Below are 16,623 nucleotides of genomic sequence, written 5' to 3' on the forward strand. Positions count from 1 at the left end.
TCCCATATGTCAGAAATCACAGCAGGGAAGTAACCACTAGAACATATAGTCCAATACTTACACTATAGGTAACAGGGAGACTATATTAGGGTGGAGGTAAAATATCGAGCATCTCTTTCCGTTTAAAGGGGGAACGGGTCACGTGATCGTTGTTAAAAAAATTAGAGGCGTTCAAACTCAAGGTGGGGTAGAAATAACCGAGGGACGCTAGTCTCTGGCCAAGACTCCCTTTACAAACACTCCCTGCAGTTACTAAACTCAAAAATCAAAACCCTCCAAATATTTCCGAAACCTTATAACAATAAAGATGCATTTTAAATTAAATTCAGGTTCTAAAATCATCTTTAAATATTAAATTAAACGTTAACTGAGGCGTTAACTACATCGTTTTAATTAATTAAGCAAATTAAAAGGGTTAATTTTAAACACGGAGCCTTTTCGTACGCGGTTATTAACCAACCGTTAATCCCGTGGAAATACCAGTGGGAAAATAGGCGTGAAATATATGATAAGGAATAAGTATAAAGGTCCCCAGTCGGCGCGTGACCCCGAAAGGCCAACCCATAATGGAACATCTCTGAATTAACTGTTGACTCTTTACGGTTGGTTATATTAATTAAACTAATGGGAGAAAGTCTGTCAAGAAAATGTAAAGCATATTTATACGGAGAAGATATTCGAGATGAGTTCTCGAGTCTAGAAAGTTAAGGAAAAGTAGGCATAAAGGAGTTTAAGGTATAAAAGGAACCGCTGCGGTATACGATTAGAATTTGCATTCTAGCCCGCATTAATTCAACACAAAATTTTAGGTATGCAGATATATATCTTCAAATGAAATTGCGCCTGAGAAAGACTATATAGTCTATTATTATTATTTGTAAATTCGAGAAAATACTAAACAAGCAAAATTGGTCTTAGAATATATAGAGCTAACTGAGATATTATCCAATTTCCAATAACAAATTCGGTTAATAAATTATTAAAGGGGATAAGTTCAGGTAAGATAACATTATACCTTAAAAGAAAGGCCTTTTTCAGCCTGTAAGAAATCAACCAATACCGTAGGGGTAGGTGGTTTGATTTAGCAGACGCCACTAAAGCAATGACGGATGGCGCGCTAGTCCTTGATTATTTTTATGACTAATTAAATGCACTAATTATCATATTGTAATAAGAGATCATTTATTTTAATTTTAATATTTAAAATTTATTTCCTTTCATATTTAGAAAAAGGCCGTTCTTTTAATTAAGGTATAATGTTATGTTAATTGACTTTTCCTTTAAATCGGTGTTAAAATCAGTGTAAAGACGTGTAAAAATTAAGTTTTGTTCGCATGTAAGAGGGTCAGATCTAAAGAAATAGGCCTAATTTTATCGGGGATTAAAAAAATGAGTGCTTGTAATCTTCATCTCGAATCTGAAGACACACAAACCGAAACACGCTTATAAGTTTCCCCCAAGTATGTTTTGGTCGAAAGTTCTCTAATTTTGGCATCTTCCCGTAGCAGCTTCTCAGCTCTAGCATCCCAGCTCTTTCATCCTCATCTTCCCATATAGAAACCGAAGAGAAAACAAGCTTATCTCACCGAGTCATCCCCTGTAGCTTATTTTCCCTACAAACTATTTTCTTCTTTTTTTTTCTTCTTCTCTCGTACATTTAGTTTCTCAGTGAAGAGAAGACGGGAAAACTAGTCTTAGATGCGCTTCGCAACCAAGGGTTTGGGTACTAGTTCGCTATCTTGCAGTGGGAGCAAAGAAACCGGGGCAAGACTTGGGATTTTTCGCGGATTCTAAGAACAAAATCCTGGTTCTGAAAGAACGTAAACATCCAATATAAAACCTTTTCGCGAACTGCGAGGTAAAATCCACCAAGAGGTACGCCGCGAAAATTCTAAAGGACTCTTTTATTTTTTTTTTTAAGTTTTAGGAGCACCCTTCGAAAAGAAAATGTGCTTTTTCTATTCGATTCGGTAGGTCCCCCGTTTTAATAAAGAAAGTATAGCTGGCTATCAGGAAGTCACTCGGTTTCCTTGCTTTCGAATAAGGAACAAGGAAATAGAGAAAAAAGGAAAAGGAAAATATCTGGATTTTTCCTTACAACGGTTTTTAGATCCCTAAAAAAAGATTAGACCAAAAAAAAAAAAGGGTTGCATGCACTCGCATTTCTGAATACAATTGGTTAAAAAAGAAAGAAAACTCCAATAACTCAATTGACCAAAGTAAAAGAAAAGGTCCTGCAGTTTTATTTATTTATTTGTTTGTTTATATTTATATATCTATTATTTCTATTTAATTCGTCGCGACAGTGGTGGTCTACCGCGAGTAATTTTGTGCCCGGTTTCTAAAGGACAGTTTTGCGCGTAGGAAGACAAAAGAGTTTTGGGTCAAGATTTTTTTTTCTTTTCTTTGCAAATCAATTACTAAAGTGAATTTTTGGTAGTGTTATTTTTTTCTTCGCCGATCGAAGAAGTGTATAGTGTTATATATATATATATATTTTGAGTGATGAGGACTATTTGGATTTTGGTCACATTGGTGACCAGTTACGGGGTCGTGTTCGGACTTGAGGAAGTCATCAAAGTCGGTGAGTTATTTTAAAATATTTTAAAGAGGTTTAAGTTGATATTTTTTTACTGGTTTCTTAATTATATTCTATAGAAGGGTTGTATAGATTTTAGTATTAAATCCGTGGCCATTTTGGGGGGAAAAATAATCAAACTTAATTGACGCGTTAACTATACTAAATTTTAAGTGACAGAGTTGAAATTTTGCATACTCGTTCGCTATGTACTATAGAAGGATTGGATTAAATCCATGGTCATTTTGTAGGGAAAAATCGCAAACAGAAATGTAATCAAACTTAATTGGCGCATTAACTATCCCAAATTTCAACCCATTAAGCTGAACTTTTGTATATTGATTTATTACACCTTATAGCAGGGTTGTAATAATTAATTTTCGTTTAAATTTGAAGTCATCTTGGAGATAAAATATCAACCTCAAAAATTAAATAGATTTTTTTCTTTTGAAATAAAATTCAATATATTTCCGCATTTGAATGCTAAAATCGTTGAAATTCAATGGAGGTAATACATTACTCTTCCTACATTCATTGAGGAATTCGGAACAGTTCCCTTTTTGGTTCCCTTTTTGGTAAACACACGAATATCGGATATATATTCGTATATTAGGATGAAATCTAATGTAGGTTGTTCTCTCTTTCCTCAAAACGCGGATGTCATTTCGAAATTCCGCTTTAAAACGGAAGTACCGCGTACTATACACCGTTAAGCCTCTTATTGATAATACCAACGATAAGCCCATGTACTTACGTGAAGAGGGGGATTAAAATGATATTTTTTGGACACAAATCCCACCAAAAAAAAAACCCGGACATTCGATCACATCCAAAAAATAGGAAAAGGCAAAAAAGGGAAAAACGTATTTGCGAAGGCAAATGTAAATAAGAGAAAGTAAAATAAATTCCTTCCGTTTTGTTGTTAACAATGAGAATTTTTTCCGTCTATTTTAATATTACGTCACCTCATTTTAATTTCTCTATAGACGAAAATAGAACTTGTTAGGGATTCTAAATTCTTTTTAGTTCTTGGAAATTATAATATTTTATATTTCGTTGTACCAACGTGAATTAAATTGTTCTACTTCCCAATATTTACATTTGCCTTTGGTGTTAGTATAAAAATGGGGATAAAACTCACGGCTTTTTCACCAGAAGAAATAATATTCTTAAATAATGTATCTTTTTCGTGGTTTCCACAGATAAATCGCATCCAAAAGAGTAAATCTTCTCAAGCATGGATTAGGTACAAACCTATAAAATATATGGAAAGAAAAAACCTCATGAGAAATGAACTGTTATTTCTTTAAAATATGTATTTTAAGCTTTTTAACTGAAAAAAAATATTTTTTTTTTGGCTGGGATAGAAACTGATTATATAAAACGTGAATAATTAAGCTAACATCGGTACATACATCGCATTCCGTTTCATCTTCCACGTATATTAATGTTAAATTAAAATAACGTAGGTATGATGATTTAAATATTAAAATATATACTTAAAGGATATATATACGGATAACTCGTACAATATATATATACTCTATATAGTACCGGCAATATCAGATTACATATTTATTAACCCTTTTAACCTGGGAATTGATGATAAGGGATTTACCATAAACAGCCTGAAAACATCAACGCTAAGCCTTGCATTACTAACAAAATATGTATTGCTAAAACTTTAATGGAGATATAGAGGGAACATTTTTTTTATTTCTGTTGTACAGTTTGACTATTTTATGAGCTGGTATTTACATCGAAAATTCATATTACGTCCGCGAAATTGCATTCAGGCGAGATTGTATGAAAAAACTTTGAAAAAATGACGTTTTTACGTATTTATTTTTAAATATTATTACCAAAGAATGGTGGTGAAATTAAGGCTATAGTAGTTCAGTTTGAATCAGTTCTTGAGTGGCTAACTTGACTGATTAAATATTGTTAAATTTAAGTCAAAAATTTCCTTCCTCTCTTTAGCAAAATATGACGTTGAATTACAAAACGGGTTTACTAATTTATTTTAAAATATCATTGCCAAAGAATGGAGAAATTAGTAATTACGGATAGTAGTTCAGTTTGAATCAGTTCTTGACTAACTTGGCTGTCAACATATTGTTAGTTTTAAGTCAAAAATTTCTTTAGAGTTGGGCCAATTTTAAATTATACATAATTTTCAGAATAGCTAGGAGTATTGATAACATTTACACCAGGAGACGAGGCTACTTGGTACTCCTCCAAGTAGTCTGGCTTCCCAGTGTAAATGGTATCAATCCTCCTAGCCAGAAAACTATGTACAAGGCCTGTACGCAAAATGTTAAATTACATTTCAACTATTTTAACGAAATTCCCGGTTCCGCGATACAGCTGTAACCCAGCTGGTATAATCTTCTATTAAAAGAACGTCCTCCTAACAGTTGGGTAGCTTTTAAAACCTCTTATAAGTTCGAGAGAAATATGGCTAGAGTTTATAATTAATTTCGCCTTTGAGCCGCTCCTTTTAAAGCATTAACTTGGCGCAAGGCCGGTCGACGTTACAGAAGGACCCCTTTTATTTGACCAATGAAGCCTAGACCAGTAGAAGTCCTTTAAAATCTAATTATAAAGTACTTCGTAAACCTACTGGGCGATACCATGCACCCTTCCGTCACCGCGCCTCAACTTATTTTCAGTTCCAACTGCTGGAATAATATTTCAAAGTAAAGCATCTTTATTTTTAGAAATGTTTCGTCTTGCTATAGCTTTCTAAGAAGGCTCCCGTTTAAATGGCTTAGTGTATGTGTGGTATACCGCAGTGGAAATGTGGTTTTTCTTTTATGTGGAAAATATGGTCACCTTGATGAAAGCTAGTGTACAAATATTTCATATCTGATACTGGAAGGTTTTAGCTCTTGGGCTTTGATAACAAAGTCAGCCCCATTTAAATGTTGGATATTTCTATCAAAATATTTGTCTTTATCTTTGTGGAAAAAGCGCCGCATTTAAAAATTCAATTCGTTAGTTTACAAAGCTTTGTTTACTCCCTGAATAAATAATTCGCTTAATCACAAAAATTAATATAAGAAAATTAAGATACCATAAGCAAAAGGTAACGATTAGAAGTTCCAAGTTGATTTAGTCCTGAGGACATCACGCGATTCACAGCTGCTTCATCCAGCCTTGAAGGAGAGGGGGATGGAGCGGCAATCTCCACACCTATAACGTAGCCTTTGTACCCCATTCTACAGAACGCCAACGAAGTTCTCCCAGCATCCTCAGCGTTTCGGTAGGGTACGGAGCGTGCGGTACGGAAACGTCGAGGATGTCCCCTAGCTGTGACTTAAAAAATTTCTAAACCTAGTTCTCATACAAATACTATGCGGCAATTATTAATCGCCTACTGAAAGGTACACTGGGAGATTTTCATTGCCGAAGATTTCCGATTCCACTCCATTAACCTCTTTTCTCCCTGATCCAGCCCGGTACTTCACAACCCTTTGTTTATATTTGCCATTGATAAAAGTTGAATAATGAAACTTTTGGCTTTATTCAAGTTGTGAAACAAGAAACAAAGCAAGAAATTCCAAGTTTCACTGGGAGTAAGAAGAGATACGGAATAAAGAAAAAATAAATAAAATTCCCTAAAGTTAAAAATCGTATTGCCGCGCCGTATATTCATTTCACAGTAAAATTACTTTTTCTTTCCTCAAAATGCCTTTGGGGAAAGTGGAGAAATAGGGTGAGTAAAAACAACGTAGAAAATATGCGGATATATTAGATGAAGGAACCATCCCAGTTTGAAAATACTATTAGTAAAGGCACGTGTTTCGATTATAAACAGCGTGGCAATTGAACTATATACGTTTAGAATACCACCTTGCACAGAAAAGCACCAGTGGGATGAAATAGTTCAACCTTTTCCTAGAAATAAAGCTTGAACTAAAACGAAAGATATGATCGAGACTCTTTCTTTTGGCGTGTTAAAAAAAGGCGCCAAAAATGAATGGCGCAAAAATGCATTATGAATAATGAGAGTCATTATAAAGAACACCTTACAACAAAAAATTGCCCAAAAAAAAAAAGAATGAAACGAAAGAATAGGATCCCCCTGTAAGAGATACAAAAATAAAACTAAATGAGATAATTCATTAGAAACAACACGCTCCCTGAGGAGAAACACAAGAATTTACGGGAAATTTCGCTCCCTTTTTTGCTACTAAACGTTGACGGGTAAGTTTTACTGTTGCAAAATGAGAAGAAAAAGGAGGGGGTCTTTATAACGGCTAGCTGTTTAGCAAGTTGTTCATGAAAGCTTATCATATGAAGTACACGGGTAGAAATGTTTCCCTATTCGGCTTGAAATTTTCTTGCTTATTCGTACAGTTTCGTCTTTTGAGTTGCTCACTACTTGTAATCGACTTCTGGGGGGCATTACGGTTCTGAAGGGTTATATTTAGCTTTAAAGACATAGTTAACGATGATGTTAGGCCCTGGTTGTTATAGGAATTTTAACCCTTAACTTCACCTGACGGTTGCAATTTAATAAGGTGTTGAATTTTTCACGATTTCAAATGAAATTCCGCACCCTTTCTAGCTTGTAACGGATTCTAACTATCGTATTGATATAAAGCTATCTTATATTAACAAAAGAAGTTGAACAAAAGAATAATTTGGGATTTATTAAACCTGCCACGCGCCGAAGTGCCCTTTTTTTCACGGCTGTAATATTCGTGACATTCTTAAATTTCAAGGGATGTGACGTCGAAGAGACGTTGAAAAATTTTACTCATTAAAGAGGCAAATTTAGAAGCGAATTATACCTTAGTAAGGCTTTAATTTGTCATTTCGCGAAGCCATTACTAAACATGACTGCAGGGTAGCCATTTAGAGGTCAGAGGTCACAATGTCACCGACACTGTTCAGCGTAGAACTGACCAATTTCGATAATTTTTTCTTTTTTAATTGAAGAATGATCTTATAGACTTGGCGAAGCTATCAAGTACAATTTCAATAGTACTTCTATCTGTAGCATGAGATATTTGAGGAAGAGGTCAAAGTTCAACCCGTACTATGTCCATATATTTTATATTTTCATAATCCGATAGAGGATAAACAGAATTTATTGCGAAAATATGTAGACTACTTTCTGCGCATAAATTTCGGTATTCAGTTATAAATTTACAGTTTAAAATAATCAATTATTTCTCTAAAGCCGATTTAAACAATTCCTACTTCCGTTAAGTGCAAAATCTTGTATTATAGTCTATAAACTATTCAATGCATAGAGAGAGAGATAGAGAGAGTTTGGAAAATAATAAAGTTTGTTGTTTGTTGTATAGAAAGTTAGATAATTAAATAAAAGGGTATATATAGGAAAAAATATTTTGGAAAAGAGATTGAATTTTCTTGTCATCCTTTGAACAACACGAAAACATTTTTTTCGGGGGGGGGGATGGAAAACTCTTTTGGAAAAGCGAGCCAAGCTTGAATGGGCAGGACATTTTCTTTGTACTGATATTTTTCTGAATAAAAAATACAGGTTTAAAAAAGATGAGCCGAAAACTCTGGTATAGTGAAGAATTGTAAGGGGAAGCCCAGTATCCATTTTACAAATAACATAATATCGAAACACCAACAAGTATAAGAGATATATATGGAAAATTGTTAAAGAATATATAATTTGAATGATACAAGAAACGGTGTCATTATCAAGTGAAATACTAAAATTCTCGTGAAACTGTGTCAAAACACGTGAAATACTAAAGAAAAACTGGTGAAACTGTGTCAAAACACGTGAAATACTAAAGAAAAACTCGTGAAACTGTGTCATTATCACCTGAAATACCAAAGAAAAACTCATGAAACTGTGTCATTATCACCTGAAATACCAAAGAAAAACTCATGAAACTGTGTCATTATCACCTGAAATACCAAAGAAAAACTCCTGAAAACGTGTCAAAACACGTGAAAATTGAATATCCCTCGTTTTCAAAAGGCAAATAATGAAACAACGTGAATTTTAGGTTATGTAAGATAGCGTGCTAGCAATCTACGTATACGCTCCAATATACCCCTTGAACACTTTCCTTTCAAAAGAGAACACCGCAACTGTCCGACCTCTCAGTTAAGAATGAATTCTGAACGAAATAACGATGTCTTACATCGAGGGGACATTATGCCCACGTATATAGGTAACATGACGTAGTATAAAAAGGAACACGCGTTTTTAAGTTTTGGGAGTCAACTTCGGAGAGACGCGCGAGAGGATGCTTACAAAACATTTTCTTCTTTTTTTTCTTCCATCCTATTTTTGCTCTGCTCCAGCTCCATGCAGGAGATCAGAGAGAACGTCTTGGTAATACTTATACAACGTTCTTATTTTGTATTGCCCGATTTTTACCTCTCCCGTGGTCCCTGTTAAAATACATTTGGCTGGCTTATGGCCAAATACTTTCCATGCCAACAACAAAATATTTTGGCTAAAGTAAAAAGATGGGAGACAGAGAGGCGAGCCGGTGTCCATGCTAAATTTAAAGCGAAATGTACTTATCGCCCAAACTTCAGAACCCCTTAACCTACGACACTGCAACTAACTTTTTATTAAAGTTGAACTTAAGCATAGAATCTATACTACAAATTTCCCAGGTTTTTCCCGTATATGGAGTATCCTATGGAGCAAATGTTAACGAAGGAGGGGGGGGGCAAATAGGACTATTACATAATCAAAGGAAATCCCCGTATCTCTAATATAACCAGAGTTATGATCAGCCTCCAAAGTATAGTGTAATGTTAATCCTATGGAGGGTATGTTTATGAACATTTTGCTTAATTACTCGGCCCCTGTTTGACGCAAATTTCCCTGATTTCCCTGAATTTTCCTAAAAATTCTAAATTTCCCTGAGGTTTTTGTCAACAATTTATTTCCCTGATTTTTCCCGGTTTTCCAGGTTTGTATGAACCCTGATAGATGCTTCCTCAAATGGCATTTTAATCAGCGGCCATCTTGAACAATGGAGGCCAGATACGTTATTGAAATTTTCTGTAACATTTAAGACATCCTCTTAATTATATTACAGTACACCAATTAAAAGTTAGCCTTCATATCTAGACTCGAATAAACAGTCATTTCCTCTTTAGGCCAATGGTAAGGGCAATTCCATTACATAACACTGGCTCGCCTGGAATGCAGAATGCTTTGCACTTGAACGGATCTAATGCCTTGTAAGATACGTCGTAGGCGTGCACTAAGGCCTAAAAATTTTCTTATTTCGTAACGTTACGATGGACGAAAAAGGCAATTGGTTGTACGGACGGACGAAAGCGGTAAAGATGTCACTTTATGCTAGAAAATGGTGGGGGGGGGGGAAGAGTTTGATAATATGGAAAGCCCAGACAAGCAGCCAAGATCCTTCTAGCATAAAAGAAACATCGCGGCCTCTATTAAAGAACGTCTTTCCTATATAGTGATGCAAAAAGACCGGTATGTCGCGAGCAAAGTCCAAAAGATCAATTCTGCAGTTTTTTGGGGGGACCCCATATTGAAACTTTTGTCGTTATCCCTTTGGGAATACCAAAATGTTTCGTATAATGTATATTTGCATCATTCATAAGTTCATGATAAGTCCAAATAAGTTTGACACTGAATGCATTTGTGATGAAGTTGTTAATACATTTAAAAGGAGTACCGTCTACTCTGGGCTGGGTTAAGAACACAAGATGGTCAAACAATAGGCGCTATTTAAACCCCTGACCTTTGAAAGGATTGTTTCTAAGCTAGACTGGACATGCACAGAACAGTACAAAGTGTCTCACTTACGATTACGAATTAAATACTTATGTTTGTGAATATATATTTGCTTGGCAAAAATGCTCGTTTCGATTCGACGAATACGCAATTCATCTTTTCGTAAGAAAAGCAAAAAAAAAGAATATTATTGACTGTTTCTTTGCATTTTATAAGAAGTGTTTATGTTAGGGGCAAATAAGAAAAATATGCTCTTTATATCGGATTTAAACTATATGTTATCTTGTAGTACTTGTAGTAGAGTCTTAAAATACAGGGGCAAAGAGTTAACCCTTTTTTTTCTTAAATCCCTACAAGTAAGTTGACAACTGACTTACTTAAGTTCTATTTTTTACTTCAAAATTTAGATTGTTTTTTTAGATTGTTAAACATCTATTTTGTAGTTATTTCTCAGTCAGAACTACAAAAAAACACGATAATGATTTGTTTATACCCATAAAGATTATAAGACTTAAATTATTATAAAATTAATGGTTGCTTGCTTCCCCATACACGTCACACGTATATCTTTAAAGGGGTAGGTGACCGGGGTCAAAGGTCAAAACGGACACGAAATATCAGACTCCGGAGGAAAATGGAATTAACGATAGATGAAAAAGAAAAAAAAAACCCTGCATAATCTTGTATTTATGTGTAGTTCTATTGAACCCGGTTTTAATAACCGTGGAGGTAATAACGTATATACGTTAACCCTTCAGTAATCGAGTGGAAAAACATCGGCTCATCGCTTCCCGGATATGCCGTATAGAACCCGGAACCTAGAGCTCTAGATTATAACCGCTAGAATTTAATAAAGAAAAAGTATATCGAATAGAAAGATTTAGCTTTGACCTTCCCTCCTCATCAAGTTATGCAATGGATATGTCGATACAGAGTGTTCCGAAAAAGGGTAATTATTGGCCCGAAGTGCAATGGGTTCTATGGGTACCGCTCCCTTAGATAAGTCCTGATGACGACTTTAATGTAAAAATAAGGTTTTTAGAATCAATTCTGAGTCAAAAATGTATCTTCGAATGAGTTTTTCCTTAAGGGAGATCCCTTAAACATGTTATGATTAGAGTGCTTTACTAATGACCCCTTAAATTAAGGTACGAAATTGAAAGATAATGCTAATTTCATTAAGGTGGCATCCGTAAAACAGTCCAATCATAACTTGTAAACGGTGCGCTCCTTCGACTCAAAATCGTCCATAGAAGCCATACCATTTGGGAACACCTTGTACATGATAACCCCTGCTATAATAACAATATGAGGTTGGGGTACTTTTTTATTATACCCTTGGCTGAGTATATGAGGCGTATTATAAGGGGATAAAATAGGAAGAATCAATGGAGAAGACTCCGGGCGCAGAGGCAACCATCCCCATCTTTATCCCCATGTGCAGCATCTTCCAATCTTTTTTTTTTTGCCCTATATCTTTCTCTCCTCTATGGGTTTGTTTCCGGAGAGGAAATGAGCCTATGCTACGATATCTTAGGGAATTCATACAGTACTGCAAAGTATTAAAAAAAATACGCTATGCATATCGGCCTTAGACAGGATGGCTACCAGAAATTATCCTTTCAAAAGTGTCTGTAACTAAATTGAAGTAACTTTTTTATATATAAAATAACCGAAAAATGGGTAGCACCCCTAAATATTACGATATTTAATTTCGTTACATTTAAATTAAATTTGAAATGCACGTTTGATCAATTTCTTAAAATAAATATATATTTAAAACAATAACTAATTATTTAAAACAATTTTTGTCCCATGCATTTAAATTAAACATAACTATACTTTTAGCTAACTCGACATATTAGTATCACGTGGTGTTGAAGAGATTAAAATACATGATATTTGAACATTTTCCGCGAGCCATAAAATTTCAGACAACTCTCGCACGATGAAATAATCTCCTGATAGGTATATAAAAACTTAATTTATCTTTAATAATTAACGTGAAATATCAAAAAATGTAACCAAAAAAAATGTTCATGTCACAGAAACTTAATTTCTTTCTGTACGCGCAAAGGAGCTAAAATAATACGAGAGCATCGAGGGGGCATGAAGATTCGCAAAAAAAATGGTCGTTTAGGAAACGAAATTAGCTCCTGAACTAGAAGAGTAGCCTACAATATAAGCATATCGAAAAAAATGATATTTTTCATACTATAAACGTTATTTTGCACTAATGGTAAAATAATATTCCCCAGAGTTTATTTCAATTCCTTAAAGCGAAAGTTAAATGTTAAAAAAGCGGAAAGCAAGCTACATTTGGAGCAAAAAGGGAAAAGGGAAAAGGCAAAAGGGGGTGTTTGGGAAAATGGCCTGTAGCATGTCGGAAACAGACATTTTCTGCTCCTAATTGAATTTCTAGCACCATTTTTATAGATTAAAACGAGCAAAAAATAACGGGGGGAAATGTAGCCTAGCCTATCGAGGGATGGGACATTAGTACTAGATTATAATTAAATACTAAGTATTTTAAAATCAACGAATGTGGAAAATGTCCGATTCCACTTGAATTGAAAAAAAAATCAGGGGGGCGGGAAGGGGCTTTTAATTCCCATTTTACGAAGTTTTGAGCTGTTTTTTTTCAAACTTCTATTGTAAAGAACGGGAAACATTTCTTAATTACATCAAATTCAATTTGAATCCCGGACGGCGGATTTAATACTACATAATCTGATGCATTATGATTAAAAAAATAATAAAATAATGGACTCTAATTATAAATTAAATTTCAAATATTATTTCAAATGACAAAGAAAAAAAAGAATTATTTTCGATTTCAATTAAACTATAGTATTAATTATTCATCAAATAATAATTTGTTTATTTCATTATCTAGGCGGTCTTTTTGATGCGGCTGATAACGACGTTATTGACGCCTTTTACGAAGCCATAAACCAAGTCAACACGGACGCCAACGTTTTACCAAAATCAAAACTAAGCGCTAAAGTGGAAATATTGCCACCTCATAACAGTTTTCAAGCATCCAAAAGAGGTAAATTTAAAGTATTTTAATTTGTGAAGTTATCGAAACATTATACCAAATATACTTCAGTCCGATACGAGCTGGGTTTGTGTGGTATAATTAAGGTAACCGCGACCAATAGACGTAGAGATGTGTACGTAAATTACCGGTAATTACCGCTCACTTAATGATCAACGCATAGATCTGTCAATGATTTAAATAATTACTCAAGCTCAAAGCATATATTTAAAACATTAAATTACTATTAATTATCAACACAAAATGCATTTTGATTACCGTTCACGTCTCTACCTCTGCTTATTGTAATCAGGGCCGGATTAAGCAATTTTGCACCCGGGGGCCGAGATAATATGCGCCCCCTTGAGTCGGAAAAAAAGAAACAGCAAATGTTGCTAAGAGGGAACAGTTTAAGTCAATGGGCCCCCAAGAAGCCTTGGCCCCCCCCTTTAATCCGGCCCTAATTGTAATCTTCACAAAATCAAGTGGTATCAAATTTCGCAAATAAAAACATTTCAACCACGCCTCAGTACTTGAATTAACATGAATGATCAATCACAAAATTCGGAATAGTAATTTAAACCTGACGGTTTCCTCCGCAATTAGCTCAATACGAGGTTGGCGAGTAATTTATGGATAGAACTGGTAAGTTGTAACTGATAGGGAAACGAATCAGGTCAAAGCGCCGGTCTTAATTCAAACTGGAGAAAGAGGGAATACTTCTCGAGATTCCTGAAGAGTCTTATAGGAGAGAATTTCCATCCCTTTATCTTTAAGATGATTACCATCGTATTATTTCGACCGCCGTCGAGGCAATTCGCGCGAGACGCTTTTAGCACGGGCTGAGCTAAAATTATCAAAGAGAAGATGAAATGGCGACATTTTATTATGTAATTAAAAAAATGGGAGCGTATACATTTTGGTATGACACATTTTTTTCCCCCAAATTGAACATAAACACGAATCTAAATATCTTTTGTGATTTAAATAATTTTTGTCAACTCAAAATGTTGAAAAAAAAAATAATACAAAAACAACCCCGTTACGACATTGCCTTGTTGCTCTAGTTACGTAGGGATTTACACGCGCCAATCACGAGCTACAGATCGTCTCCACCAATCAAAATGCGACACACCTATGATGTCATCACAAAAAAAAATGGCGGGCTTAAAAATGAGTTTAGTATTTCCAGAGCAATCTGTAATTAACAATTTTGGCCCTCCCTGACCTAATATATCGTTTAAGCAAATGGTCAGCGGTCTCAGAACAGGTATATGGGGTATATGGAACAAGTCAAGCCGAAATAAAATATCCCTATACCATCCCTTTAAATTTAAGGTATGGACTTTGCAAACCAAGGGCTAAGTTTATTGGACGGCAAACAATGGTATTAATTGGGTTCAATATGATTCTCAGGAGACAATCTAATTCTCCAATCGCAATAACTAATTTATTAAGTAGAAATTATCGATTTTAAACGAGGGGAAGGGGGGGGGCTAAAATGCTTTGCGAAATCCCAGTCTGCCAATGATTTGAGCATTTACAGTTCGGAATTGAAGACAATCAAATGATCGCTTAAGAGCTTAAATGGAATGTATAGCCGGTTGATTAGTTAGAGAATATTCCGAATTCATTCGTTGATTTAAGGAATTCGTGTGGGAATTTAATGGCATATACGACTACATGAACTTATAAGGAATACGGAATTTGTTGGTTGGCTTTTTTTAACTTAAGTGATGTTAAATTTAATTATGATCCTTTAAAGTGGTGTTTAAAAAGGTCATGTTAATCCTATTTACCAGAAGGTCATATTTTTTTTTTTTCACCAATTTGAAGACCCAGATTGAAACGACCCATATTTCCTACAATAATATTTTGCTTTGTACATCATTCCACTCTCTTCATTTTGAAGTTCCAGTATTCCAGGAACGAGGTCTAAAATTAGGTTTCAAGCGTAAATAACGTCAAACTCGCATTGACGTGTCGTTTATTTGTAGAAAAATCTTCTTTTTTCTTTGCTTTTTAACCATTTATGTTTATTTTTCTCCCGTTCCCACTTATGACAAATCTTAAAAACAAAACCCAAAAACCAATATAATGGAATGTTCACTCGGGGTAGCTTTAAAGGGTTACACCCTTTGGGATAGCATTTTAGGCCGTTATTGGGGGCGATTTCATTGAGATGATAGTTTTATACTAAAGTTAGAAAAAAAAGGCGCCTGAAAGATTCCCAGAAAAAGAAAGGCGGAAACAGGAATAAGATGGGTACTCGGAAAGTAGAAAAATATAGCGGAAGGAAAACGAAGATTTATTTGATTTCCTTTTTGGAAAATGGAAGCATTTTAACTGATCTTCCGCGCATTCGCCGGGCCCACCACGCCTTTGCAAACCTTTACTTACAGACTGACTGTCCCTTACATGTCTTAAGTAGAATCCTTAAAAGTCCCCTGGTAAGAACCCAGAGTGTCTCCTCCCAAATGACGTCTCAAATTTTCAAACGAAAAATGTACGACATTCATAATCGAGTTAGCAGAAGAAATACAGTACAAACTCATAAATCTAACGAACGACTATTTAAGCTCAAATATACGACGGTACTTTGGCGAAATTATATAACTGACACTCTTATGACGTATCGAGGATATTCGTATTTCATATTGTTGTATTGACAACAATCTTAACTTTTGACAGATATCCAGTAAGTGGATAACTAGAGACCTAGTTTATGTCACAAACTAAAGAAGATATCATATTTTGTAAATTGAATTTATCTATAGAAAGGGTTTTTTCGAAAATATCTTCCATTCTTTGTTTATTTACACTATTATTTTGGGTACTCAATGGATGTGACAATTTCTGTGACATAAATTAATGACCATATCAATCCGTAAGTTAAAAAGGGATAACATTCTACGGGCTCCACAACGTAATGATTTAATTGCACTACATTAACGCTAATTACTATTGCCCTTGAAATTCCTGGAAATTATGGGATAGACTCGAACCTTGCCAAAGAATATTCTCCGCTTATTTCTCCCAGGTACTCGAGGGATCATTATGACAGTATGCTTAGTAAACACCTAAGCCTCGATCAAAAATATTTTAAATAAAAAGCTTTATTGAATAAAAAAACAAAAAGTTTTGTCTTTTAGTATTTGTTCGAAATACCAAGATAAGAAGCTATAAGTCAACTTTTGAACTTATTCCATAATATTCGTCACATTCTAGGCCCTAAACGACACCGGATGGTACATTCTATCCCTAAAAGCTGGAGGAAACAGA

The 16,623-nt window shown here is 34.8% G+C and overlaps 1 protein-coding gene across 1 annotated transcript in view; it reads left to right on the plus strand.

The window, feature by feature from the left end:
- Positions 1 to 1,714: 1,714 nt before the first annotated feature.
- LOC149704963 (glutamate receptor ionotropic, kainate 2-like) overlaps positions 1,715 to 16,623 on the plus strand; it is a 28,416-nt gene continuing 13,507 nt past the window's right edge. Inside the window, exons 1-2 of the mRNA XM_089865642.1 lie at positions 1,715 to 2,584; positions 13,198 to 13,353. Coding sequence (XP_089721768.1) covers positions 2,506 to 2,584; positions 13,198 to 13,353 — 235 coding nt within the window. The 5' untranslated portion in view covers positions 1,715 to 2,505. The remainder of the gene's footprint in view (positions 2,585 to 13,197; positions 13,354 to 16,623) is intronic.

The sequence above is a fragment of the Phalangium opilio genome, unplaced genomic scaffold, assembly GCF_054372755.1.
Source record: "Phalangium opilio isolate 3A_F unplaced genomic scaffold, DU_Popi_V2 ptg000014l_1, whole genome shotgun sequence".
In the NCBI taxonomy this organism is placed as follows: domain Eukaryota; kingdom Metazoa; phylum Arthropoda; class Arachnida; order Opiliones; family Phalangiidae; genus Phalangium; species Phalangium opilio.